This window comes from Mesoplodon mirus, assembly GCF_964341445.2.
Source record: "Mesoplodon mirus genome assembly, chromosome: 15".
NCBI classification, from domain to species: Eukaryota; Metazoa; Chordata; class Mammalia; order Artiodactyla; family Ziphiidae; genus Mesoplodon; species Mesoplodon mirus.
In genome coordinates this window covers 35,904,807-35,930,593 of record NC_138991.1, presented here as the reverse complement: position 1 = coordinate 35,930,593, position 25,787 = coordinate 35,904,807, and the positions used below count along the sequence as shown (strand labels likewise).

General features: G+C 53.3%; 3 protein-coding genes across 5 annotated transcripts in view; 1 reads left to right on the top strand and 2 right to left on the bottom strand.

The window, feature by feature from the left end:
- The window catches only part of POR (cytochrome p450 oxidoreductase), a 60,668-nt gene extending 49,743 nt beyond the window's left edge, over positions 1-10,925 (top strand). The window contains exons 4-16 of the mRNA XM_082644380.1: positions 2,089-2,217; positions 3,792-3,941; positions 4,429-4,553; positions 4,954-5,043; positions 5,430-5,528; positions 6,548-6,664; positions 6,771-6,889; positions 8,775-8,956; positions 9,111-9,260; positions 9,612-9,882; positions 9,986-10,131; positions 10,213-10,298; positions 10,398-10,925. Of these exons, the coding sequence (XP_082500506.1) occupies positions 2,089-2,217; positions 3,792-3,941; positions 4,429-4,553; positions 4,954-5,043; positions 5,430-5,528; positions 6,548-6,664; positions 6,771-6,889; positions 8,775-8,956; positions 9,111-9,260; positions 9,612-9,882; positions 9,986-10,131; positions 10,213-10,298; positions 10,398-10,542 (1,809 nt within the window). The 3' untranslated portion in view covers positions 10,543-10,925. The remainder of the gene's footprint in view (positions 1-2,088; positions 2,218-3,791; positions 3,942-4,428; positions 4,554-4,953; positions 5,044-5,429; positions 5,529-6,547; positions 6,665-6,770; positions 6,890-8,774; positions 8,957-9,110; positions 9,261-9,611; positions 9,883-9,985; positions 10,132-10,212; positions 10,299-10,397) is intronic.
- A 155-nt stretch (positions 10,926-11,080) lies between these two features.
- Positions 11,081-16,972, bottom strand: TMEM120A (transmembrane protein 120A). 2 transcript variants are annotated; one of them, XM_082643417.1, is made up of 12 exons: positions 16,774-16,972; positions 15,036-15,154; positions 14,663-14,779; positions 12,975-13,034; positions 12,663-12,758; positions 12,496-12,585; positions 12,221-12,286; positions 12,061-12,122; positions 11,861-11,953; positions 11,673-11,737; positions 11,512-11,580; positions 11,081-11,438 (listed from the first exon to the last, which is right to left on the bottom strand). In XM_082643417.1, exons 1-12 carry the CDS (start codon positions 16,852-16,854, stop codon positions 11,325-11,327), a joined length of 1,032 nt encoding a protein of 343 aa, XP_082499543.1. In that variant the 5' UTR covers positions 16,855-16,972; the 3' UTR covers positions 11,081-11,324. The 2 variants fall into 2 exon arrangements, with proteins under 2 accessions (XP_082499543.1, XP_082499544.1); XM_082643418.1 differs by having other exon boundaries at positions 11,081-11,363.
- Positions 16,973-17,143: 171 nt separating this feature from the next.
- STYXL1 (serine/threonine/tyrosine interacting like 1) overlaps positions 17,144-25,787 on the bottom strand; it is a 54,336-nt gene continuing 45,692 nt past the window's right edge. For both annotated transcript variants that reach the window (XM_082643420.1, XM_082643421.1), the window contains exon 9: positions 17,144-18,571. In XM_082643420.1, coding sequence (XP_082499546.1) covers positions 18,440-18,571 — 132 coding nt within the window. In that variant the 3' untranslated portion in view covers positions 17,144-18,439. The remainder of the gene's footprint in view (positions 18,572-25,787) is intronic.

The window sequence follows — 25,787 nt, the reverse complement described above, 5'->3', positions numbered from 1 at the left end:
CCATGTTAAAGTTCCTTAGTCCATTTAACTATTCTGTGACTTCTGGACTTTGAGTCGTCATTTGAAAGGCTTCCCCACTCTAAAGAGATAAAGGAATTCTTCCATATTTTTTTCTAGTATTTTTATGATTTTGTTTTCCATATTTAAAATTCAGTCTGTTGGGAATTTATCCTGGTGTAAGATGTAAGGTATGGGTCCAACAATTTTTTACACAGCTCTCTCAATTCTGTGTAATAAAGTCCATCTTTTCCCCACTAGTTTTATCATAAATGTAATTCCCATGGGTATTTGAGTGTAGTTCTGTATTTTCCTATTCTGGTACTTTGATCTAGCTGTCTGTGTATAAACAATATCATACTGTTTAATTATTATAACATTGTTGTATAATTATTATAACTTGTTTTAATATCTGTAGCACTAGGCACTTCCTCCCCCCGCCATCACTCTTATTTTTCAGTTTTCCTGGCTGTTACTTCATACGTATTCATTTATTTTAGGTAACAGTTTTATTGAGATATAATTCATATTCCATACAGTTCTCCAATTTAAAGTTTACACATCAGTGATTTTTAGTATATTCCCAGTTTTTAGGACATTTTCATCATCCCCAAAAGAAACCCTATGCCCATTAGTAGTCACTCCCCATTCCCCCACCCTGAGCCCTAAGCAACTATTCATCTATTTTTTGTCTCTATAGAGTTGCCTATATGGCAACTGGACATTTCATGTAAGTGGAATCATACAGTATATGGCCTTTTGTGGCATCTTTCACTTAGCGTAACGTCTTCAAGGTACATCCGTGCTGTAGCATGCGTCAGCACTTCATTCCTTTTTATTGCCAAATGATGTTCCAGTGGATGGATTCGCACTTATTTTTCCACAGGATTTTTAGGATCAAATTGTTGATGAAAAAAGAGCTGTTCAAGTTTTTATTAGGATTGTGTTACATTTCTGTACTGATAGAGAACTGACATCTTGTACATTGAGTTTCCCTGTGCAAAATCAGAGTGCCTTACCAGTTGGTTGAGTCCTTTATCACTCGGTAGCTTCTCAGATGTTTCTTGTATGGCTTATTTCTAGGTACTTTATATATCTTGATGCTACCATAAATATTTAGCTACTGTTTTATATCCTGTTTTGCTCCCTTGACATCATAAGCATTATGTTAAAATACCTTTTTAAATGATTTGTAGAAAATTCAGGAAATGTAAAAGGTATGAGAACACTTTACAGCAATTGTAGTCCCTCCGTTCTATTTTGTCATTTGTACCTGTCAGGGCTCTGTGTCAGGCCAGAGACCCCTCTAGGCATTTTGGGCACTGGAAGGCTGCCGCAGAAAAACCTCATGTCTACAGAAAGGGACTGGGGAGGTGGCCTGTGCCTTGCTTCCACCTTCCAGATCTTGCAAAGCACATCCAGTTGGCGGGACCTAATTTGCTGCATCCCTGGCTGCAGGGAGTCTGGGGGATGGAGTTCCAGCTTTTCCAGAGCTGCTGCAGTGGGCACAGTAGGAGGAGGGTGGGATGAAGAGCCTGTGAGCCAGTTATGGTACCTTTCCCCATTGTCTAGATTTTTATAAAGCATATGCATTACTTTTGTAAACATCCAGAAAAACTCACCCATGATTCCCCATTTAAAGACTCTTGGTATATTTCACACCATTCTTTTTCCCTGTGCATTTATATGTATAAACACACACATATATGTGGAGTGGATATTTAACAAAATGGGATTATGCTATACATAGTCTTTGACCACTTTTTTGTTTTTGTTTTTTTTTACTGAATGTCATTTTTGCATTTTTACACGTCCTTTAAAAATATGCCCACGGTGTGATTTTGAGCAGCTTGTGTGTGTAGGATTATCTTGATGGCTCCAGCTGAAGTCAGCTCGGTGGCCTCTGACCCCATCCGCTGCAGTGGCTGTGGCAGTGAGATGCTAGCCCCAGAGCGACTTAGAAAGGACCTGAAGGAGGCAGGAAAGAGGGTGCCCTTGAGGGACCTGCCTGCCCCTGTGGTCACCTAGAGCCTCCAGTGAAGCCTGTGGCTCTTGGCCCCTCACTGATCCTGCGTGTCTGGCCATCCCTAGGGCAGGAACATCGTCGTGTTCTACGGCTCCCAGACGGGGACCGCCGAGGAGTTTGCCAACCGCTTGTCCAAGGACGCCCATCGCTACGGGATGCGGGGCATGGCGGCAGACCCGGAGGAGTATGACCTGGTGAGCTCTCGCCGCGCCCTGCCCCCTTCCTCCCATGCAGTACAGTCCAGGGCATTAAGGAAGTCACGTCTGGATCGTGGAGACGCTTAAAGGGCTGAGTTAGCCAAAGGGACAGACAGGAATAGGCGTCTCTTGTCATCTGTTCCAGCAGCCAGGTGGCCCCAGTTTTAAGGACATTAAGAACACCTGGCCCAGGTGTGCACATATGCGCTCTCAGCAGTGCTCACGCTCAGCCTTCCAAGCTCTCCACGCTGCAGGCTTTGCAAGTGCTGGGCAGGTGCCAGCAGAAGCAACTCGGGCACCTAGTGGATTGGTTGTGGCTTAAAAGATGAAAAGGGTCTCAGCAAGTCAGGAGAGGAACTGTTTCTCATCTCCCCTCAAACCCCACCCGAGAACTGCAGTTCCAGGGGAGCTGGACCGAGGAGTCGGGGGGTCTGGGCTCTAGTGCCGCTCTGCCCTGACTGCCCATGTGACCCTGAGCGAGCACCCACCGAGGGCCTTCCTTAACTCGTCTACAGAGAGGCAGTGAGGGTGTTGGGTGGGCCATCTCCAGGAACCCTTCAGCTGGGCTTTGAAATGAGGCTGTAAACTCGCATGTGTGGGCTTGGGGAGGGCCCAAGAGAGCCCAGGAACTGAGGGAAGGGCCCCCATCTGGAGCTGCAGGATCCCCGCCTTCTCCTGTCAACCATCGTTGGCACGTGGCTCCTCCGGGCCAACACAGGATTGTCTGCAGGACACAGTCCCCACTTCCTGGCCCCAGCTGCACCTAGCCTGCCTCTGAGGGCGGAGGGGACCCGTTCACCTTGCTATCTCTCCTCTGTGCGTCGGCTCTTTCGCCAGTCGTGGCTCTCCAAAGGGCAGGAAACTTCCAGCAGTCTGCTTGCCTGTTTCTGAGACAGCCAGGCCAGTGGCCCCAGTTGGACTCAGTGGGCAGGGAAGTGGGGAGTGGTCCTTAGGCACCCAGGAGGGGCAGGGCTGGCAGGGAGCAGGCAGTCCTGGGAAGGTGCCCCAGGGAGTTGCCTTCCTGCTTCTCCCCCGAAGGGTCGTTGCCAGACATCGGGGCGGGGGAGGCAGTGTCGGGCTCTTGCTGCTCCAGCACCACGATAAATGAACCTTCCCTTAGAACCGCTCTCTTCTGAGGGCCAGCTGCTTCCCACACGTGCCACTCCATCTCCCAAACCGAACCATCCCCCACCTACTCCACGCCCCTGCCTTTGGTCTTGGGGACAAGCACCACTACCCATCTGTCTTAGGACCTGGGTTTCGAGTTAGTGGACAGTTGGTTAGGAATTAGCGCGAGCCCAGGTCCTCCCATGCCCCAGGGACTTTGTGGGATGATGAGGTTCTCTGGAGGTGGCCCAGGGCACCATGTTCCAAGTGCCAGCCCGTGGCCTGGAACCCAGCATACTTCTGTCAACACCCCAGGCCCTCACCTGTGCTCTTCTGGGCCTGCTGTTCCCTTTGCTCTTGAAATGCACCCCGTCCACCTGAACACTTGACTCACCCATCTGCACCCCTGTTGGGAGCAGGCTTAGTCTTGGTTGCTGGGCCTGGCCCTGCCTTTGTCTCCCCAGGGCGACCTGAGCAGCCTGTCAGAGATTGAGAACGCGCTGGCGGTGTTCTGCATGGCCACCTACGGCGAGGGGGACCCCACTGACAATGCCCAGGACTTCTACGACTGGCTCCAGGAGACGGACGTGGACCTCTCTGGGGTCAAGTACGCGGTGAGTCACCCATGTGGGCTCATGCAACCTCCGGAACCTCGTGTCCAAGAGGAACTCCTCCAGTTCTCACCTCGTTTGATCAGCTAGGGCAGGCCCAGGCGCCAGGACAGGGGCTTCGAGCTGAGGGCCTGGTAGGGAGCTCGTGGCAGGGAGTCCCAGGAAGGCCGCTCATGGGGCGACCTCGTCTTCCGCCTGGGCCCGGCCCAAGAGCTTCCCCTCCCATGTCCCAGCCCCACTTTGCTCGGGAACATGTGCTACTGGAGACTGAAGGCAAGAAAAGGGCAGTGGGCTGACCAAGCTTCGCCTGGGCAAGGAGAATCTTGAATGGGCGGGGTGGACCCCCTGCTGCCGCCAGGGTTAAGACTAAGGTGGTTGAGGAGGGGCCTGGACTGCAGGTCACCAAAACAAAGCCACCTCTGGGGCCTTACAGTGCAAGGTGAATGGCAGGGACCACTGACCACTGACCACTGGCCCCTCATCCACACAGGTGTTTGGCCTTGGGAACAAGACCTATGAGCATTTCAATGCCATGGGCAAGTATGTGGACAAGCGGCTGGAGCAGCTCGGGGCCCAGCGGATCTTTGATCTGGGGCTGGGCGACGACGATGGGAAGTGAGTGACCCCCCTCCAGGGCCCCCGCCTTTGCACGCCCCCCTGGGCTGTCGTGTGTCAGGAGCCACAGGTTAGGGCTGGCCGGGGCACAGGAGGGGAGGGCGGGGCCGTGATGTCAGCGCAACTCCATGACCCGCCTCACCACAGGGGAGGGAAGGCCATCCCCCCACATCACCAGTCCCCACCTTCTTTGCTCACCCACACCCTCCAGCTCACCCAGCTCAGATGGGGCTTCCCGGGGTTACTACAGGCCCTCTGGACGCTTCCTGACGCCCTGGGTTACATCACTGGGCGGGCTGGTGTGAAATGAACCCTCCAGCTTGGAGGGGTGATGGGACAGAGAGTCCGAGCTCTCCCAGCAGCCCCATCTGGAGCCTGGCTCATCCCCTCTCGTCCCCAGCCTGGAGGAGGACTTCATCACGTGGCGAGAGCAGTTCTGGCCGGCCGTGTGTGAGCATTTAGGGGTGGAAGCCACTGGAGAGGAGTCCAGGTGAGTGTGCGCAGGTGGGCCGGGGCCTCGGGTGCTGCCTGCAGAGGTAGGGGGACTGGCCTGGCGGGTGTGGTGGGGCTGGAGGAGGCTCCGTCAGGGTGTGGGAGGGGTGCAGGCCCAAACGCTTGGGCTGTGCCTGCAGGTGACGGTCAGGGCAGGCTTCCTGGCCTCCTCAGGGCAGAGCCTCGGGCCTGCTGACGGGCCGCCCCGCCCTCCAAGCGCGAGCTGGCCCCTCCTGCCTCCCACACTCGCGTGTCTCCTTCCTCATGGGTCACGTCTGGCCCCGCAGCCCTCGCTGCACATCCCATCGCCTCACAGCCTCACTCCCTGCTTGGGACCCGGCCCCCTCCCGGCCCCCGGCCTCACCCTGCGTCTCCCCTCTGCAGCATTCGCCAGTATGAGCTTGTGGTCCACACAGACATAGACGCGGCCAAGGTGTACATGGGTGAAATGGGCCGCCTGAAGAGCTACGAGAACCAGAAACCGTGAGTAGAGAGCGTGGCTGGGGCCGGACAGCTGCCCGTCCCATGCGTCCCCGCAGGGCCTGTCCTCCCAGGCCCTGTCCTGTGGGGCTTCCTTACCCCCACATCCAGGAGTGGGCCTGGGTGAGGGCACCTATGTTTCCACTCCACCGCACAGGAGGGCGTGAGGCCTGGAGCAGAGAGAGATGGGAGGCTGCTCTGAGCCCGGGGCCCTGGGGAGCCCTCCCCTCCGCTCCCAGCAGTCCCTCCGCCCAGGGCATGGCCTTGCGGGGACTGGCCCTTGCTCAGCTTGTACTTCATTTGCCCTGTAAATATCCTGGGGTGGGGGGTACCCACCAGGCCCTGGACCAGGACGGTGAGTTCAGCTCTGGGTCTAGGTGGAACTTGGGCAAAAGGGCTCGCTTCCTTAAAATCTGCCTCGATGTCTGGACGTTTTGTCCAGAAACATAGTGTTCCTCTCTAGGGCCCCTGGGTGCCACCCAGAATCCTGCTGGAGCCACCCAGGAAACCACCAGGCTAGAACCACCAGGCTTTGAGACCAGCAGCCCTGCTGCCGCTGTAGCCAGAAAGCCCAACATTTCAGTGGCTTCACAGAGTGAAAGCCTCTCTCCTGCTCACATACAGTCCTGGGCCCGTGGGCAGAGGGGGCTTTGCTCCACAGTCACTCGGAACCCAAGCCCCTTCCGTCTTGGGAGCCACCTTCAAGGGCCTGGCCCTCCTTGCGCTCTGCTCACCAACGTGTACAGAGTGTGGAGGGTCCCCCAGGTTTTTAGGGACCAGCCTCAGTTTCCATGTCTGTAAATGGGGACACTGATAACCTAGCTCTACCCCCTTGCAGGGTGCCGGGAGCACCGCTGTGGATTAGGCTGGGAAAGCCCATTACCTAATTGGAGAGGTTTCCTCGTGACCCTTGGAGGCCAGCTCTGATGTTTCCTGTGTCCTGTGTGGCCAGAAGTGTCCCTTGGGGTGGGAAGATTCAGACTGAAGGCCTGGCCAGTCACTGAGCTGCTCTCCCCACCCAGCCCCTTCGACGCCAAGAACCCCTTCTTGGCTGTCGTCACCACCAACCGGAAGCTGAACCAGGGAACCGAGCGACACCTCATGCACCTGGAATTAGACATCTCAGACTCCAAAATCAGGTATCAGCTGCTGCCACCCCCCACCCCCTCAAACCTTTCACCCAGGCCTCCTGTTTGGGTGCAGAGCTGTCTTCCACCCTCCTCCTGAGCCTCGCATCTCCCCCAGGTATGAATCTGGGGACCACGTGGCTGTTTACCCAGCCAACGACTCTGCCCTGGTCAACCAGCTCGGCGAGATCCTGGGTGCCGACCTGGACGTTATCATGTCCCTGAACAATCTTGACGGTGAGTCCTGGGATCCAGGCCTCCCTACCTACCTGGGCCTGAGGTGGCTGGTGGGAATGGGCCCCTTGGCAAGGTCCATAGGTTGAACTTCTGCTTAGGCCTTAAAGCCTGGTGCCCTAGAAGCCCTCATAACCAAGACCCCAGTTACAGGTTGTAGAACAAACTCAGGGTCAGGGGGAAAGGGAGCTGCAGGGTCTGGCGCTCTCCCTTTTGGGGTTCCCCCATCCCTTCACTGCCATACTCCCTTGAGGGAGTGTGGGTGCCTGGAGACAGAGCCAGCCCGTGTCCTACAGGGAAGAGAGCCACAACTGGCCACTGAAGGCCCTCTCTGGCTCCAGGGTCTCACCTGTGAACCCAGGGATCCAAGTCAACAATCCTGACAGCCCTCCAGGTCCATTCAGGGTGCTCAGAGTGCAAGGGGCACTACCGTGGGGCAGGGCTGCCCGGCCTGTGAATGCCCCCAGTGCCCCCACTGTCCACTGACCTGGGGCCCAGCTCGGCCTGGCCCTGCCCCGCTCACTCTTGTCCTCAGTGACCTGGGCCTGGGCTGCTCCTTCTCAGCAGCTCCAGAGTCAGCCTTGAGAGGAGCTGCGTGAAAGGGGGCTGATTTATATCAGAATTCACTGTGCCGGCAGTGGACTCACGGTAGTGCACGCGTGGGCCTTTCTTGCACTGGGGGGCATGTCTCTTGTGCCATCTGAGGCAGGACCTTGCTGGGGGTCAGGAGGGGTGTTGGTGCTCACTCTCCCCCAGGAGACTCTGGGCCCCTGTGAAGAGCCGTTCACTGCCAAGAGCTGCTTAGAGAGAGGGCTGCAGAGGCTCCGAACTAGAGGCAGAAGTGGGGCTGTAGAAGAAGTGCCCACACCTGCCCCTGTAGTGCAAGGCCTGAGCCCTGGTTTCTGGGCTTACACAAGAGGGTGCCTGGGTGCAGGGAACACCTGCTGCTTGATGTGGGTGCTGGGTACACGAGGACTTTCAGTTCATGAAAATCCATCAAGCATTGCACTGTGACTTGTACACTGTACGTCGGTCATACTTCAGTACCAAGTTCAAACCCCTCCCAAAAATAGACCCAAACTCCTAAAGGCTGAGCCGTCCCGGGCCAGGCCCTCTCCTCTCCATGTGGCTCGGCAGCCTCGTGGTTCCACGGGGCTCATTTGTGCACAGGAATAAACACCCCTGCAGTCATGCCTCTAAGAGATGGAGTTGCTCCTGGGTCCAGTCCAGCTCTAGCCTGCTTGTGGGGAGCTGTCAGTAAAGCCAGCCTGTTGACTGTGGTAGTGGAAGGCCCCTGGCAAGGGCTGGCGGGGGGTCTGTGCCAGCAGCTGCCCCTGAGTGTACAGGATGCTGCCCCCAGAGCTTGGCCCTTGGATGACACATGCACAGACCTCCACATGTGTCCAAGCATAAAAACTGACCTGGAGGGGGCTCTACTGTCACAGCTGAAGGCCTGGTATTGGCATCGCACAGTCATGAGCCTGGAGTCCCCCGCCACAGTGGACCAGGTCCAGCCCACAGGCAGGCAGGACACACCTGGGGAGCTCCCCCTCTGCAGCCCTCTCTCTGAGCAGCTCTTGGCAGGGGAAGGGTCCCCGAAAGGGCTGATTCTCCTGGGTGGGGACAGTGACTGCCAGGGCTACCCTGGCAATATCCTGCCTCTGATGAAGACTACCTGTCCAGCGTGAAGCTTGAGGGTGGCCGAAGCCTGAGGCTTTGCCCCCAAAGTCAAGGAAGGACCAGAAAGAGCTGGTCTTGCTTCCAGTGCTCCCTGGGCTGCCTGCTTCCTGAGAGCAGGCCTGAGGCTTTGCCCACCCCGTCCCGCGGCACCCCACCCATCCCGGGGGGCGGCCACTAACCCCGAACCCTGCCTGCCCTCTCCTTACAGAAGACTCCAATAAGAAGCACCCATTCCCCTGCCCCACCTCCTACCGCACGGCCCTCACCTACTACCTGGATATCACCAACCCGCCCCGCACCAACGTGCTCTACGAGCTGGCCCAGTACGCCTCAGAGCCCTCGGAGCAGGAGCAGCTGCGCAAGATGGTCTCCTCCTCGGGCGAGGGCAAGGTAGGCCTGCCACTCGCACCCCAGCGCCCGCCACCGCCTCAGCCCTGCACCGCAGCTCCCAGCCAGCACCCCGGGCATTCCCCAAGCTGCCTGGGCCCAGCTGCAGCCCTGTCCCCTAGGTCCCCGTGTCTCACCTACATCTGCGTCTCCCCAGGAGCTGTACCTGAGCTGGGTGGTGGAGGCTCGAAGGCACATCCTGGCCATCCTGCAGGACTACTCGTCCCTGCGGCCCCCCATCGACCACTTGTGCGAGCTGCTGCCTCGCCTCCAGGCCCGCTACTACTCCATCGCCTCGTCCTCCAAGGTGTGGGCTCCAGGCCTGCCCGCTTACAGGAGACCTAGTGCTGGCTCCTTCGAGGGGCCGGCGTCCCTGGGCCACAGCCCCAGCTCTGCCCCCCGTGCCCAGGGCGGTTCACTCGAGACTCCTGGGCTGTGTATCTAGTAGGCTGGACTGTAAGACTGCAAACTGCTCTCCGGCCCCAGTGCCGAGAGCCAGTCAGGAGAGCTGCCAGGAAGGGGCCTTTAAACAGGTTTGGGCGCCGCAAAGGGTGTAAAGAGGCGCTGAGCAGGGGGTGACCCCCGCGGCAGGGTGGCTGGCAGGAGGGAGGGGGCCTCCAGCATCGCCACACTCACTCCGACCCTGCCGCCCCGCCAGGTCCACCCCAACTCCGTGCACATCTGTGCGGTGGCTGTGGAGTATGAAACCCAGTCCGGCCGCATTAACAAGGGCGTGGCCACCAGCTGGCTGCGGGCCAAGGAGCCCTCTGGAGAGAACGGTCGCAGGGCCCTGGTGCCCATGTTCGTGCGCAAGTCCCAGTTCCGCCTGCCCTTCAAGGCCACCGTGCCGGTCATCATGGTGGGCCCCGGCACCGGGGTTGCCCCCTTCATGGGCTTCATCCAGGAGCGGGCCTGGCTGAGGCAGCAGGGTGAGTGCACGGCCCCGGGCGGGCGGGGCTGGGACGGACGGGCGGGTGGGCGGGCGGCGGGGCTGGGACGGGCGTTCCACACTCCCGACTGCTGCTGCCCCAGGCAAGGAGGTGGGGGAGACGCTGCTCTACTACGGCTGCCGCCGCTCTGACGAGGACTACCTGTACCGCGAGGAGCTGGCCCGGTTCCACCAGGACGGCGCCCTCACCCAGCTCAACGTGGCCTTCTCCCGGGAACAGCCCCAGAAGGTGAGGCCCCGGGCAGGCCCCCGCGGGGCGGAGGGCGCTGTGACCAGCCCTCCTCACAGGCGCCCCCCTCCCCACCCCCAGGTCTATGTGCAGCACTTGCTGAAGAGGGACAAGGAGCACCTGTGGAAGCTGATCCACGACGGGGGCGCCCACATCTACGTCTGTGGGTGAGTGAGGGCGGCGGCGGGGCAGGGACAGGGCCTGCCTGCCCGTGGGGGTAGGGGGGCCCCTGCCCGGGCCCAGCACCACCTCCTTCCCGCCCCCAGGGACGCTCGGAATATGGCGAGGGACGTGCAGAACACCTTCTACGACATCGTGGCCGCGCAGGGGGCCATGGAGCACACCCAGGCTGTGGACTATGTCAAGAGGCTGATGACCAAGGGCCGCTACTCCCTGGACGTGTGGAGCTAGGAGCCGCCCGGCCCCGCCCGGCCCCGCCCCGCCCCGCTCCGCTCCGCACGCCCTACAGACTCGCTCCCCCATGTAATCGCTTTCCGCACTCCCCTCTGCCAGTCGCCTAGGTGGGTTCTGCTGGGCCCTGCCACAGGAGGCAGGCCCAGTGACTGACAGAGACTGCTCCAGGCCTGAGACGTACCCTCGGACCCGCCGGCCCCAGGGGGCGTGGCTAAGGGTGACGGGGCTGATGCTCCGTGAACACCTCGGGCCCTCGGTGGCTGAACAGAAGGGGCTCCTCCTCTCAGCTGAGTGGGGCCTGGCCCCTCCCCGTGATTTTCAATGAGTGTAAATAATTTTAAATAACCTCTGGCCCTTGGAATAAAGTTCTGTTTTCAGTATTTGCCTGGTATTGCTTGCATAGATCTGGGGCCTCCACCTGGGTCTCCTTAACTCGGACCCCAGAGAGACCTCAGGAACCCCAAGACCCCATGCTGTGGCGGCACAGAGCCCCCAGACCCCCGTCTTACCAGCAGGAGAGCACACACCGAGCCACTCTGAGCCTCTCGCCCTTTATTGAGGCCACTGGCCCCCAGCTCCCGCAGGCGGGGACACAGGCCCGGGTCTTCCTCTCCAGCGCCGCCTTCAGGGCCCACAGAGCCCACAGAACCCAGGGGAGAGCAGACAGACCCTCCCAGACGAGAGGAGCCCCCACCCCCTCAACACATGGGGTTCAGAAGCCCCTTCCAGGCCGGGGGGTGCCATGGAGAGCTGTGCCGGCAGGCAGGGAAGGCCCAGCCTCATTCTTTCTTGCTCCCATGCTGCTGGTTGTGGAACTTCTGGTGGACAACCCGCAGGGTGGTGAAGAAATTGCCGAGGAAGAGGAGGAGGAAGGGGAAGCCACACATGAGCACCTGGGGGAGGAATCGGGGTCAGGAAAGAAGCCAGGCCAGCCCTCCCGGTGTCCTCTCCAGGCGCCCGGCTCACCTGCCACTCCTTGCACTCGGGGTCCCGGGCCAGGTTGAACAACGTCAGCGCGTTAAAAAGCTGCCAGAACTGGGAGGGAGGGCGGTTTTTACACACAGTCCCTGCTCAAATCAGAGCCAGGGACGGACAGCCCGATGGACAGGGACAGAGGTACAACTTACTTGTCCAAAGAAGAGGAAGGGCAGCAGGAAGGTGAGGCCCCGCCACATCCAGGACTGGAAGCCCTCTGCAGGGGCCACAACCAGGACAGAGACAACCCCATCACTCAGACCCAGGTCAAGAGGAAAGGACTTTGCCCCTCCAGCTCCCCCATGAGGATTCCAGACAGGGGCGGCCACGCCCGACTCACCCACAGTGAGGTCCATGGTGTGCCTCTCGCCCAGGGCCCGCAGGCGGTACAGACAGCCGCTCTGGTAGTAATACTGGAGGAACTGCACAAAGCCTGGAGGGCGGGGGGACATCAGGACTGGGCTGGAGTCCCAAGCCCCTTTCCCACCCCTCTTGGGGGGGGGCCAGTCCTAAGCTCAGCAGGACCTCTGAGACACTCACTCTGGTACATGGAGAAGGACAGGAACTGGTTCCGGAACTTCTGGTACATGAGGCCGTCGGGCCTAAGGCAGAGAGCAGAGGGAGGGGTTGGGACTCCGGGATGCCACCTCCCCGTGCCCCGGCTCCCCCAGAGACCCTGGGACCAAGCTGCCCCACTCACCATGTCAGCATGACTCCTGACAGGAACGTGGACACGTAATGATGGAAAACCCACCAGCCTTTGATCCTGCATCAGGAAGCCACCGTCACTCCTGTCCCCTCAGCCCCCAGGATCAGTGCTCCAGAACAGGAAGTGGGAAGAAACCAGTACCCCAGCCAGTTCCTGCTTCTCAGAGGGCCACAGCACCCGCCGCCCTCACCCCGCTTTCTAGGGCAGCTCCAGTGTCACTCCCCCCAGCCCCCAGCCCCAGGAGCCGGGCTCCGGCCCTCGCCCACCGGGAGCCGTTGTTGATGAGGATGCTCTCACGGATGGTCAGGGTGCAATAATACCAGACCAGCAGGAAGTTGAAGGCAGCGTCTGTCACCCTAGGGAGGGGTACAGAAGGTTGGTGCCAGAGCCTGGAGAGGGCACAGGGTCCAGCCCCCTGCAGCAGGACACCCACCTGGAGTTGAGGAGGAAGCGGCAGGTGAAGGAGATGAGGATGAGGATGATGGTGAGGTAGAGCTTGAACTTCTCGTACTCGTCTTTGTAGGCAAACCTGGGGAGAAGGGAGGGGTACACACTCATGGGACAGGCTGGGATGCTGGCAGGGCCCACCCACGCCTCTGGACACACTGCTGTGGTGGCATGGGGCCAGCATGGGGGAGCAGCCCCTGAACCCCAAGCTTAGCCAGGGAAGCTGGGGCAGACTGGAAGGGGCCTGGGGCAGGGGAGGGGGAGTAGGGTTGAGACCCTGCCCACGACAACAAATTACTTAGCCTGCTTGCTCAGGAGTGTCACGTTGACATTGCCCAGAACCAGGCTCAGATACAACCTGGGGGAGGGAACACCAGGTGAGGAGAGGTAGCCTTCAGCCCCAAGTCCACTGCAGCAACCCACATCTGTGACCACACCACCCTCCTCCCAACCCAAAAGGGCCTCCTCGGAAACCCTGGCTATATTCTGACCCCCGAGCGCCCAGCCTCCCACCCACAAGGATCCTCTCCCTCACTGACGCTCCCAGGCCCTCCTGACCCTGGTCTCCCTTCCCGAGCCAGCTGAGTCACCAAGCCCTCCTCCACAACACGGAACCACTTTCTTGCCAATCCTTGCATTGCCATCACCCCACCATCTAAGCTTGTCTTGCCCTTCTCTGCCAGAGGAACTCCATGAGGTGACTGAAAGCTACAGTCGTGTATTAAGCAGCTGTTCCCATATGGGCTCTTGTTCACACTCGAGCCGTATGCACAGGCTCAGAGGGGTTCAGGGACTTGCCTGAGGCAGCGAAGAGATTACGGGGCACAGCGGGGACGGGGACCAGGCTGTCTCTCAGCATCGCCACGGGCTCCCTCTCCCATTCTCAGCAGTGGCCTTATCCAACCCTCTCCCAAATCCTCCATCCTGTCTCCCTCCGGCCAGGTGACATCTCCCCTGCCTGCCTCCTCACCCTCATCTCTGCACCCCTTCATCCCAGACAAGGGCCTATACCCGCCCTTTCCCACCTCCCCAGGGACTTCCCTCCGTTGCTTCTGGGTCTCTCCCTCTGCTGGCCCGCCTCGCAGCAGGTAGATATGCTCAAGTCTTTCCTATGGACAAAGTTACACACACACCCAAACAAAAGCCACTCCTCAACTCTCATGCCAAGTCCTAGTCAGCGGTTCCTAGCTGCCAGTTTCTCCTTCCACGCACAGCCGAGCCTCTGAAGCACGGCCTAAACTTGGCTGTGTCTCCTCAGCTCCTCTGTCATCCCCAATATCAACTTCCAGCCCTACCCTCCTGAGAAGCGGTTCTCTCCAAGGTCACCCTGACTTCCAGGAAACATTTCCCCTTCTGTATTGCATTTGACTGCCTCCTACGCTGCCCCTGGCCAACTGATCTGAGGCTACTGGCCAGTCCTTCCTTCCTTGCCTTCTGGGACATGCTCTCTCCCAGTTGTCTTGCTGCCTGCAGTTTCTGAGGGATTGTTTTCCCTAAGCCTAGGCTTCCGCCATGTCCTCTGCTGTGACTGCAGCTGATCTAAGTGCATGACTGACCTGTCACTCTCCCCTGCCCACTGGGCCAGAGGAAAGCTCTGCAGGCTGGCTCCCCCTCTGGTCTCATTGCAACCTCTCACCTCCTACTGAGAGCTATGGCCATGACACCTACTGTTTCCGCCTTCCCATGTCTGCCTGGCTCACTCCTCTTTATCCTTATGACTCAGCTCAGGCATCACCTACTCCAGGAGGCTTTCTCCGACCTCCCAAGTGGTTAGGTACCCCTCACTGTGCTCCCCCCATTCCCTATACTTCCCCCACAAAGCACTCATTGCAGTGAGCTGTCACCGTCACTCAGGCTGTCCCTGAGATAGGACTGTGTCTGACTGGTCAGCCCAGAGTGGGTGCAGGAAACCAAGCAGAGGAAGACGGTGCTTCAGGCCTCCCTCTCAGAAATGGCTGTGAACTGAGCTTGGGGGAGGAATCTCACCCATTCTGCTTGGGCAAGTAGGCCTCCATATCAAAGAAAAGGCCTTGTCGCTCCTTGATCTGGTTTTCCAGCTCCTGCGCAGCTTTCTCGGCCTCTGACGGGAGGGAGGGTTTACATCTGCAGGTGCAGCCACAGAAGCCAGTCAGAACAGGGGACCCCCATGTGTGATATCACACCTGACACCTGCGCAGCAGGAGAGCAAATGCAACCCAGAGAGGGGAGAAGCCATGCCCAGGGACATCTGGGAGTCAGTGCCAGCTCTCTACCCCACCAGGTCAGACACCCACCCCCAGTCCGAGGCCACAGGGTATGGGGGTCTGGGTATGATGAGGTATGGGAGGGCATGGGAGAGTATATGGGGAAAGGTCCTAACTTCTTCAGGACAAGGGCCAGCTCCTGGAGCTGCTTCTTCTGCCGAGTGATGGAGCTGGTACAGTTGTTCTGCAGCTTGGTCAGCTCCTCCAGCTTCAGGCGGTACAGCCGGTGGGTCTCCTGAAAACCAGGTCGAGGTAAGGCTCAGGCTGGCTAGGGGGCTCCCGAGCCAGAGCCTGCTGGGAAGGAGGTGGGGCATGGACTCCTCCAGGGCTCCTTGGGAGGGTCTCAGCAGGAAAGGAGACAGCCAGCTGTGCCAGCCCAGGGAACTCCCTGAGGGTACTCTCTCTCTAAGGCAGGCAAGGAGGCAGGGGTCTCCCTGTAAGCCCAGAAGCCCCCACTGTACCCCTCTCCCAGAAACAGAGTTCTCTGAAGGTTTTCTTAGTCTCAGCCCATCTACTAGTTGTTCCCACCCCTCTCTGGCCTATCCTGAATCTGGATTCTAGGCTCATGGGTCTACCTTCTGGACCAAGCAGGCTACCTAAAGCCATCCCTGGCCCTCTCAGATCCTCCTGCCTAGATAACCTGCAAGTCCAGGGGAAGATGGGGTTGTCCAAGATGCCTGCTGCTCTGGCACTCCCAGCATCTTCCTCCCAGAGTAAAGGTCATCAGGCTTTAGCCCTTGGACCTCTTGCTATAAGACCATTCCTCTACTCTTCCCCCAACACCTTTGATCCAAGGCTTCCCAAAGCACTTTGCCCCAATGGATGAGTCTTGAAAAGGAACATCCTAGAGATGGGGCAAGAAGCAGTGTGAGGAAGGTCAGGCAGGGGCTGAGGCCAGGACAGTGGTGACCAGGCTGGGAAGCACTAATGGTAGCAGCTTGGCCAGGCCAGGGGCAGTCAGGCTTCAACGTGGACAGGAAAGGGCTGGAACCAATCCAGGAGAGGCAAAGTCCTGATCAAGTGCCCAGCTGACCTGGGCTCTACCCTGCCTGGGTCTTGTTTCTCATGCCCAGGAAGGGCCACCTCAGCCTACCCCCAGCCACCACACTCTCCTGTCTGCCTTTCCACAGAACAGCACAGTGGCCCATACCAGCCAGACCCAGACGATTCCTCCCTTGGCTTCCCACTGGCCTCAGAAAGATTCCAATCCCTGTCGGCCGGTGAGGTCTCTTGGCAGGGTATGGCCCACCCACTTTTCCCCTCACTCTATGCAGCAGCCACGTGGTCCTGTCTTGGGGGGAGCTGTCCTTCACCCTGGATGGGCCCCGCCCCCATCCAGAGACTTCACCTAAACACCACTTCCCCCGACCTAGACCAGGCTGCCTCCCAGACTGCTCCCCAGCCACACTCAGCCCAGACCACGCGGACCGAGGGCGGGGAAGGCGCTGCTCGCCGATCCGGCCCGGCCGGCGCCCACGGCGCATTTGCTCAGTAACTGACACAAGACTGGCTCCGGTCAGCTCGGACGCTCCTGGGAGGGGACCGGGTCGGAGTCGGGGCCTCTTTCCGAGGCCTCAAAGGGAGGCCGGAGTTCCGCCTGGGTCAGTGGGGTCACTCCGGGGTCGCGGCGGCCGCGCGGGGAAGAGGTCCCGCTGCCGAACATTCATTTGAGGCCGAGGGGAGGGTCCAACCGGGGACACCAGGACCCGGGGCCTCTCCCCCGTCGGGAGCGACACCAGGGTCCCCAACCCCTGACCCCGAGCTCCCCGCTGCCCGACCCGGGGCTACCCGACCCTTGACCCAGAACCAGATAGACATGGCTCGGAACCAATGGGGGCCCGCATCAGCACTTACCTGGATGCCGTGGAAGTCCTGCTGGAGCTCCTCCCAGTCCCGCAGGCAGTCGCCCAACGGGCCCGGAGGAGGGGGATGCATTGCTGCCGGGCCGTGAGCCGGACGAGCCGAGAGTAGAGGACAGAGCGGCAACCCCGGTGGCCCCGAGGCGCCTCCGCCTCCACCGCCTCCGCCGCCTCCGCCCCCGTCAGCTTCCGGGCTCGAGCCGCCGCGACCACCAATGCGGAAAAGCCTGGAGCGGTGAGCGCGCTGGCCCCGCCCACTGTCTGAGCCAATCCGGGCCAGGGGCGGGGGCGGGGCCACGTGCTCCGAGGGCCTTACGCCCGGCTGCTCCCAGCTCGGAGGGTGGTGGCAGCCCCCAACTGGGGCATTCCCGCTGGCGCCAACTGTGTGGTGCAGCCAGCAGTGTCCTTGCCTGTCAGGCAGGGAGTAAACCAAGGCCCAGGGAGGTGCCACCTGCCTCACTTTCCCCCTTGGGAAGCTGCTCTTTGGCAGGGAGGGAATTCCGAGCCTCTTATCTCGCTTGCATTTTCACAAGGGCCGCTTTACTGTCTCCCTGTCTCCAAGTTCACCGCCAGTGTCCCTTCCCACCGCCACCAGACTGCCCTGACTAGAACACAAGGCGAATCCCCACCATGTCCCTGCTGAACACTTTCCAATGGCTCTGCCCTTCCTGCCAGGAGGTCCCTAAGCCATCGCTCTGCAGCCATCCCAGGCTCTGTTCCAGTTCAAGTCCCGACTAAAGGCTGCACTGCCTGAAAAGCCCTTACCCCTCTGGCAAAACCCCACTCTTTGAGGGCGTGGGCTCCTGTTGGGGCACGGGGGAGTGCTACTCTAACCCTCTGCAGAGTCCTAGGAGGCAACATGGCGTTCACCTGTATGTCCTTAGCCCTGCCCAGGTGTCAGGGAATGTTTGCTGGATGAACATGGACCGACATGTTAAATTCTCCATCAGTCCCCTTGTCTCCTGACTCCAAGCTCATTCTGTGGGCGCTGCCAGCACTCAGAAGCGCAGTCAGAGGAAAATTCCTTTTGAGACCTGAGGAATTTCTAGAAACCTGGCTGTGAGGGATGGGAGGGTGAGAGTCTCGGTGAACACAGCCAGGCAAAAATGAGTGAGGAGCAAGGAAAGGACATCTGTACAGGTGATGGAGCAGTAGGGAGTGCTGAAACTGGGGATGAGGCAAGGGTATGCCCTTGTGCCAGAAGCCTCTCAAAGCTGTGTAGCCTGCGGCCTGAGCCAAGGCTGAGCTTGGCATCTCTGGGGCTGGGGGATCTCCGCCCACAGGTGGGCACTGTGACATCCCCTGTGGAGCAACACAAGGCTGGAGGAACCCTTGGAGCTCCCACCAGGCAGCCTCCAAAGGGTCCACGTTATGGGGGACATGAGGGGCAGCTGCTCTGGCAGCGAGATGCTCCTCCAGAAGCAGCCTCAGGAGTGCAGTGGGGGTGGGTCCAGGATGCCCCAGGGATGGGGGTTCTCGCTGAGTCTGAGCACCTCCTGTGCTGGCACAAATGAGGAACCTGGGAAGAACCACTGCAGGAGGCTGACACGAGGCTCCAGGCAGCAAAGGCCTCTCATTCCTGGTTACACACCCTGGCCCACTACCCACAAAAAGCTCCCAAGGCAGGTTCTTCTGGACCCACGGCTGGGCCACAGAGAAAATCAGTAGAGTGGATCCAAGATGTCTGTGACGATGTCTCCAAGGACAACCTTCTCCCACTCTGACAGCTGAGCCACCAAGGCCCGATTTGGACGCATGTTGGTTTTACACTTCTTGACATAGGCCCAGGACCTCTGTGAACCCAAGGAGAGAACAGCAGACTTCAGGATTGGACCTGGGCCCTTACCACCTTGATCACAGCCAGCTCAAGAGGGACAGGAGGGACAGGAGGCACTTGCCCAGGGGTCAGCAACATAGCTTAAGGGCAGGACAAAGAAACAGCAGCAGCTTGGGGTTAATAGATTAGGGCAAGGAGTTGTAGGAGCTGGTTCTGCCTGGGGCAAGCCCTTCTGCATTCTGAATATAGAGACAGAAATCATTCTTATGTCAGATGGCTCCTGTGAAGGTTGAGAAAACATATGTGAAACCTCCTGTGGACAGGAAAGCACTATGCCCATGCCTGGCACTCAGTGCTGCCTCAACAAAGATTTGCATTGTAAGTGGATAAATGAATGGAAAGGGGAAGAGAACTTCGGCAAATTCTCTGAAGAAGAAAAACTGAAGCTGCCTTCTTTTAGGTGCCCACCCCAAAATGCAGGAAAGGTTATTACATGAAGGTAGGTGACCAGCTGGTCTCCATCTGGATTGAGGATAGAGGAAAAAGGAAAAGGCAAAAGCAGTTCCTCAACAAACTATGGAATAGAAGGAAACTATCTTAACATAATAAAGGTCATACATGAAAAGTAAACAGGTGACATCATAATGGTGAAAGACTGAAAGCTTTTCCTCTGAGATCAGGAACAAGGCAAGGACGCCCACTTCCACCACTTCTATTCAACACTGTACTGAAAGTCCTAGACAGAGCAATTAGGAAAAAAAGAAAAGGCATCCAAATTGTAAAGGAAGAAGTAAAATTATTTCTGTTTGCAGATGATATGAACTTAATGATCTTGTATGTTGAAAACCTTAAAGATTAAACACAAAAAAACTGTTAGAATAAATGAATGTAACAAAGTTGCAGGATACAAAATCACTTGTGTATCTAACTAACAATGAACAATCCAAAGAGGAAATTAAGAAAATTTCATTTACACTAGCATCAAAAGAATAAAATACTTAGGAATAAACTTAACCAAGGAGGTAAAAGACTTGTACCCTGAAAAATGCAAAATGTTGCTGAAAGAAATTAAAGAAGACTAAAATAAATGGAAAGACATCCCAGGTACATGGAATAGAAGATTTAATATTGTTAAGATGCAAATACTACCCAAAGTGATCTAAAGATTTAATGCAATCTCTATCAAAATCCCAACAGCGTTTTTTGCAGAAATAGAAAAATCCATCCTAAAATTCATATTGAATCTCAAGGAACCCTGGAATAGCCAAAACAATTGTGAAAAAAGAGAGACAACGTTGGGGGTCTCACACTTCATTATTTCAAAACCTTTTAAGTTATAACAAAACTATGATAAAAGAATATGGTACTGGCATAAAGACGGACATTTAGACCAGTGGAATAGAATAGACAGCCCAGAAATAAATGCTCACATATACAGTAAAATGATTTCAACAATGGTGCCAAAACTATTCAATGGAGAAAGGAGAGTGTTTTCAACAAATGATGTTAGGAATACTGGGTATCCACATGCAAAAGAATGAAACTAGTGTAACCTTACACCATGTACAAAAATTAACTCAAAATGATGGAAGACATAAAGTAAGAGCTAAAATTGTAAAACCCTTGAAGGAAAACATAGGGGGAAAGCTTCATGATATTGGATTTGGCAATTATTTCTTGGATGTGACACCAAAAGCACAGGCAATAAAAGAAAAAATAGATTGGTTTATATCAAAATAAAAAACTTCTGTACATCAAAAAAAAACCTTCTATGCATCAAAAGACACAATCAACAGAGTGAAAAGGCAAGACACAGAATAGAAGGAAACATTTGCAAATCATATACCTGTTTTATATTTCAACCTATTTCAAATCTTTTAAGTTATTACAAAACTATGATAAAAGAATGTGGTACTGGCATAAAGATAGACATTTAAGACCAGTGGAATAGAATAGACAGCCCAGAAATAAATGCTCACATATATAGTAAAGTGATTCCAACAAGGGTGCCAAAACTATTCAATGCAGAAAGTGTTAATATGAGGAATATATAAGGAACTTCTAAAACTCAACAACAAAAAACAAACAACCCAACTAATAAATGGGCAAAGGACTTTGAATAGACATTTCTCCTAAGAAGGTATATGAATGGCCAATAAGCACGCAAAAAGATGCTCAACATCACTAATCATTAGGGAAATACAAATCAAAACTACAATGCTGGGGCTTCCCTGGTGGCGCAAGTGGTTGAGAGTCCTCCTGCCGATGCAGGGGACATGGGTTCGTGCCCCAGTCCGGGAAGATCCCACATGCCGCGGAGCGGCTAGGCCCGTGAGCCATGGCCGCTGAGCCTGCGCGTCCGGAGCCTGTGCTCCTCAACGGGAGAGGCCACAACAGTGAAAGGCCCGCGTACCACCAGGGAAAACAAAAAACAAACAAACAAAAAAACTACAATGCTATACTTCCTCAAACTGATTACAATGGTACTATAAAAGGAAAGGAAGGAAGGAAGGAAGAAAACAACTGGTGGCAAGGATATGGAGAAATTAGAACCCTTGTGCACTGTTGATGGAATGTATTAAATGGTACAGCCACTGTGGAAAACAGTATGGAGATCCCCCCCAAAAATTAAAATTAGAATTACCATATGACCCAGTAATTCGTCTACTGGGTATATACCCAAAAGAGTTGAAGGCAGGGTCTCAAAGAGATATTTGCACAACCATGTTCACAGCAGCATTATTCATAATGGCTAAAACGTGGAAGCAATCAAGTGTCCATCAATGAATAAATGGATAAGCAAAATGTGGTATATACATACAAGGGAATATTATTAGCCTTAAAAAGGAAGGAAATTTTGACATGCTACAACATGGTTAAACCTTGAGGACATTATGCTAAGTGTAATAAGCCATTCATGAAAAAACAAATACTTTATGATTCCACTTATACGATGCACTTAGTGTAGTCAAAATTATAAAGACAGAAAGAAGAATGGTGGTTACCATGGCTAGGGGGAGGGGAGAATAAGGAGTTATTGTTTAATAAATATAGAGTTTCAGTTTTACAAGATGAAAAGAGTTATGGGGCTAGGTGGTAGTGATGGCTGCACATCATGAATATATTTAACACTACTGAATTATATTCTTAAAAATGGTTAAGACAGGGGCTTCCCTGGTAGTGCAGTGGTTAAGAATCTGTCTGCCAATGCAGGGGACAAGGGTTCGAGCCCTGGTCCAGGAAGATCCCACATGCCGCAGAGCAACTAAGCCCGTGCACCACAACTACTGAGCCTGCGCTCTAGAGCCCGCGAGCCACAGCTACTGAGCCCTTGTGCCACAGCTACTGAAGACCACATGCCTAGAGCCTGTGCTCCACAAGAGAAGTCACCGCAATGAGAAGCCCATGCACTGCAACAAAGAGTAGCCCCCGCTCACCACAACTAGAGAAAGCCCGCATGCACAGCAACAAAGGCCCAATGCAGCCAAAAAAATAAATAAATTTATTTTTAAAAAATTATTTCAAAAAATGGTTAAGACAGTAAATTTTATGTTATGTATGTTTTAATGCAATAAAAAAGAGAAAAAAACTACGAGGTACAACCTCACACCCATTAGGATGGCTATTATTTAAAAAAAAGAAAATAATAAGTGTTGGTGAGGAAATGGAGAATTTGGAACCTTATGGTACTATGTATGGGAATGTAAAATGGTGCAGCTGCTATGGAAAACAGTGGTTCCTCAACAAAGTAAAAACAGAATTACCATATGATCTAGAAATTCCATTCTGGGTCTATACCCAAAAGAATTGAAAGCAAGTGGCCAGTGGGGCTTGTGTTCATGGGTTTAACAGGACAGTAGTAAACAAACAGCTCTTAACTGGACAGCCCAGGGCTAAGCGCAAAGAAAGCATACAGAAAACACCCTTTTTCCATTCTTCCCCTGAAAGAGATATATTTGTGTACTTTAAAAGTTGCTGCCTGAGGGTCTGGCTTCCAATCAGCCTGAATCTAGGTGCAGACTGAGATCCTTCCCTTTGGAAGGCTGACAAGTCTTGGCACACCCTCAACTGCTGGGAACCACTAAGAACAAAGTAGGCTGCTTGAACAATCACAAAGGTGTGAGAGATAACAAAGAGATAGGGAAGGGTTGGACAATATGGTTCATCTCTTACATGAGACCATTCTTTCAACACTAGGAGAGGTAGCTGTTTTATCTAATGCATAGAAACCAACACAGAGGGTTAAGGAAAATGAAGAAACATAGGAATATGTTCCAAATGAAACAAAAAGAGAAACCCTCACAAGAACACTTTAATGAAATGGAGATAAGTGATTTACCTGACAAAAGTTCAAAATAAGAGTCATAAAGATGCTCACCAAGGTCAGAAGAATGCCTGAACAAATTGAGAATCTCAACTAAGAGATAGAAAATATAAGAAAGTACAAAATAGAAGTCTCAGAGCATGTAATAACTGAACTGAAAAATACAATAGAAGGATTCAACAGCAGACTAGATGAAGCAGAAGAAAGGGTCAGCAAACTCAAAGACAGTAGAACTCATCCATTCAGAGCAGCAAAAGGAAAGAATAATTAAAAACAGTGAAGATATTGAAAAAGAAAATATACATGTATAACTGAATCACTGCTGTACACCTGAAACTAACACAACGTTGTTAATCAACTATACTCCAATATAAAAGTTTAAAATTAAATTTAAAAAATCAGTGAAGATAGATTAAGGGACTTAAGGGACATCAAAAGGACCAATATTCACATTATAGAGATCCCAGAGGAGAAGAGAAAGAGGAAGGGACAGAAAACTTATTTGAATAAATAATGGCTGAAAACCTCCTTATCCTGGGAAAGGAAACAAACTTCCAGATTCAGGAAGTCCAGTGAATCCAAATAAGATGAACCCAGAGAAACCCATACCAAGACATTATACTTAAATTGTCAAACTTAAAGACGAGGAAAGAATCTTAAAAGCAACAAGAGAAAAACAACTTGGGAACCCCCATATGACTGTCAGCAGATTTCTCAGCAGAAACTTTGCAGGTCAGGAGGGAGTGGCATAATATATTCAAAGGGCTGAAAGAAAAAAATTGCCAACCAAAAATTGCTTTACACCTGGCAAAGTTGTCCTCCTTCAAAATTGAAGGAGAGATAGAGTTTTCCAGACAAGCAAAAGCTGAAGGAGTTCATCACTACTAGGCCTTGCAAGAAATGTTAAAGGGACTTCTTTAAGCTGAAATAAAAGGGCAGTAATTAGTAACAGGAAAACATATGAAACTATAAATCTCACTGGTAAAGGTAAATATATAGTAAAGTTCAAAATAATCTAATGTAAAAGTGGTGGTTTAATAACTTCAGATGTACAGACACACACAGACTGAAAGTGAAAGGATGGGAGAAGATATTCTATGCAAATGGAAACCAAAAGAAAGCTAGGTTAGCTATATTTATTCAGACAAAAATAGACTTTAAGACAAAGACTGTAGTAGACACAAAAGTAGGTCACTATAAAGGGGTCAATCCAACAAGAGAATATAACACTTATAAATATTTATGTACCCAATATAGGAGCATCTAAATATACAAAGCAAATATTAATAGTCCTAAAGGGAGAAGTAGACAGCAATATAATAATAGTGGGCTTTAATACCCCACTTTCATCAATGGATAGGTCATTCAGAAAGAAAATCTGTAAGGAAACACTGGACTTAAACTACACATGGACTTAACAGACATTTACAGAACACTCCATCCAAAAGCAGCAGAATACACTTTCTCTCAAGTGTAGAGGGAACATTCTCCTGTACAGACCATATATTAGACCACAAAACAAGTGTTAATAAATTTAAGTTTAAAATCATATCAAGCAGACTTCCCTGGTGGCACACTGGCTAAGAATCCACCTGCCAATGCAGAGGACATGGGTTCAAGCCCTGGTCTGGGAAGATCCCGCATGCCACAGAGCAACTAAGCCCGTGTGCCACAACTACTGAGCCTGCGCTCTAGAGCCCACAAGCCACAACTACTGAGCCCGCGTAACACAACTACTGAAGCCCATCCGCCTAGAGCCCATGCTCCGCAACAAGAGAAGCCACCACAATGAGAAGCCTGTGCACCACGATGAAGAGTAGCCCCTGCTTGCCATAACTAGAGAAAGCCCACGCACAGCAACAAAGACCCAGTGCAGCCATTAATTAATTAATTAAAATGTCAAAAGAAATTTTTTAAATCATATCAAGCATCTCTTCTAATGACAATGGTATGAAATTAGAAATCAATTACAAGAAGAAAACTGAAAAATTCACAAGTATGTGAAAAGTAAAGAACATGCTACTTAACAACCAATGGGTCGAAGAAGAATTCAAACAAGAACTCAAAAAATATCTTGAGACAGATTAAATGGAAATATAACATACCAAAACTTATGAGATGCAACAAAAGCAGTTCTAAAAGGGAAGTTCATAGCAATAAGTGCCTACATTAAAAATAAGAAAGATCTCAAATAAATTACCTAACCTTACACCTCAAGGAACTAGAAAAAGAACAAACTAAGCCTAAAGTGAACAGAAGGAAGGAAATAACAAAGATCAGTGGGGAAATAAATGAATAGAGACTTAAAAGACAATAGAAAAGATCAATGAAACTACGAGCTAGTTTTTTGAAAAGTAAAACAAAATAGACAAAGCTTTAGCTAGATTCACCAAGAAAAAAAGACAGAGGACTCAAATAAATAATACCAGAAATGAAAAAGGAGACATTAAACTGATACCACAGAAATACAAAAGATAGTAAGAAATCAGACAACCTAGAAGAAATGGATAAATTCCTAGAAATGCATAACTTACCAGGACTTAGCCATGAAGAAATAAGAAAATCTGAACAGACCAGTTACTAGCAAAGAGATGGAATCAGTAATCAAAAACCTCCCAAAAAACAAAAGTCCAGGACCAGATGGCTTCACTGGCAAATTCTACCAAACATTTGAACAAGAATTAATACCAATCCTTCTCAAACTCTTCCAAAAAACAGAAGAGGAGGGAACACTCCCAAATTCATTCTATGAGGCCAGCATTACCCTGACACCAAAACCAGACAAGGACACCACAAGAAAAGAAAATTACAGGCCAATATCACTGATGAACATAAATACACAATCCTCAACAAAATTTTAGCAAACTGAATTCAACAATACATTAAAAGGATCACACACCATGGTCAA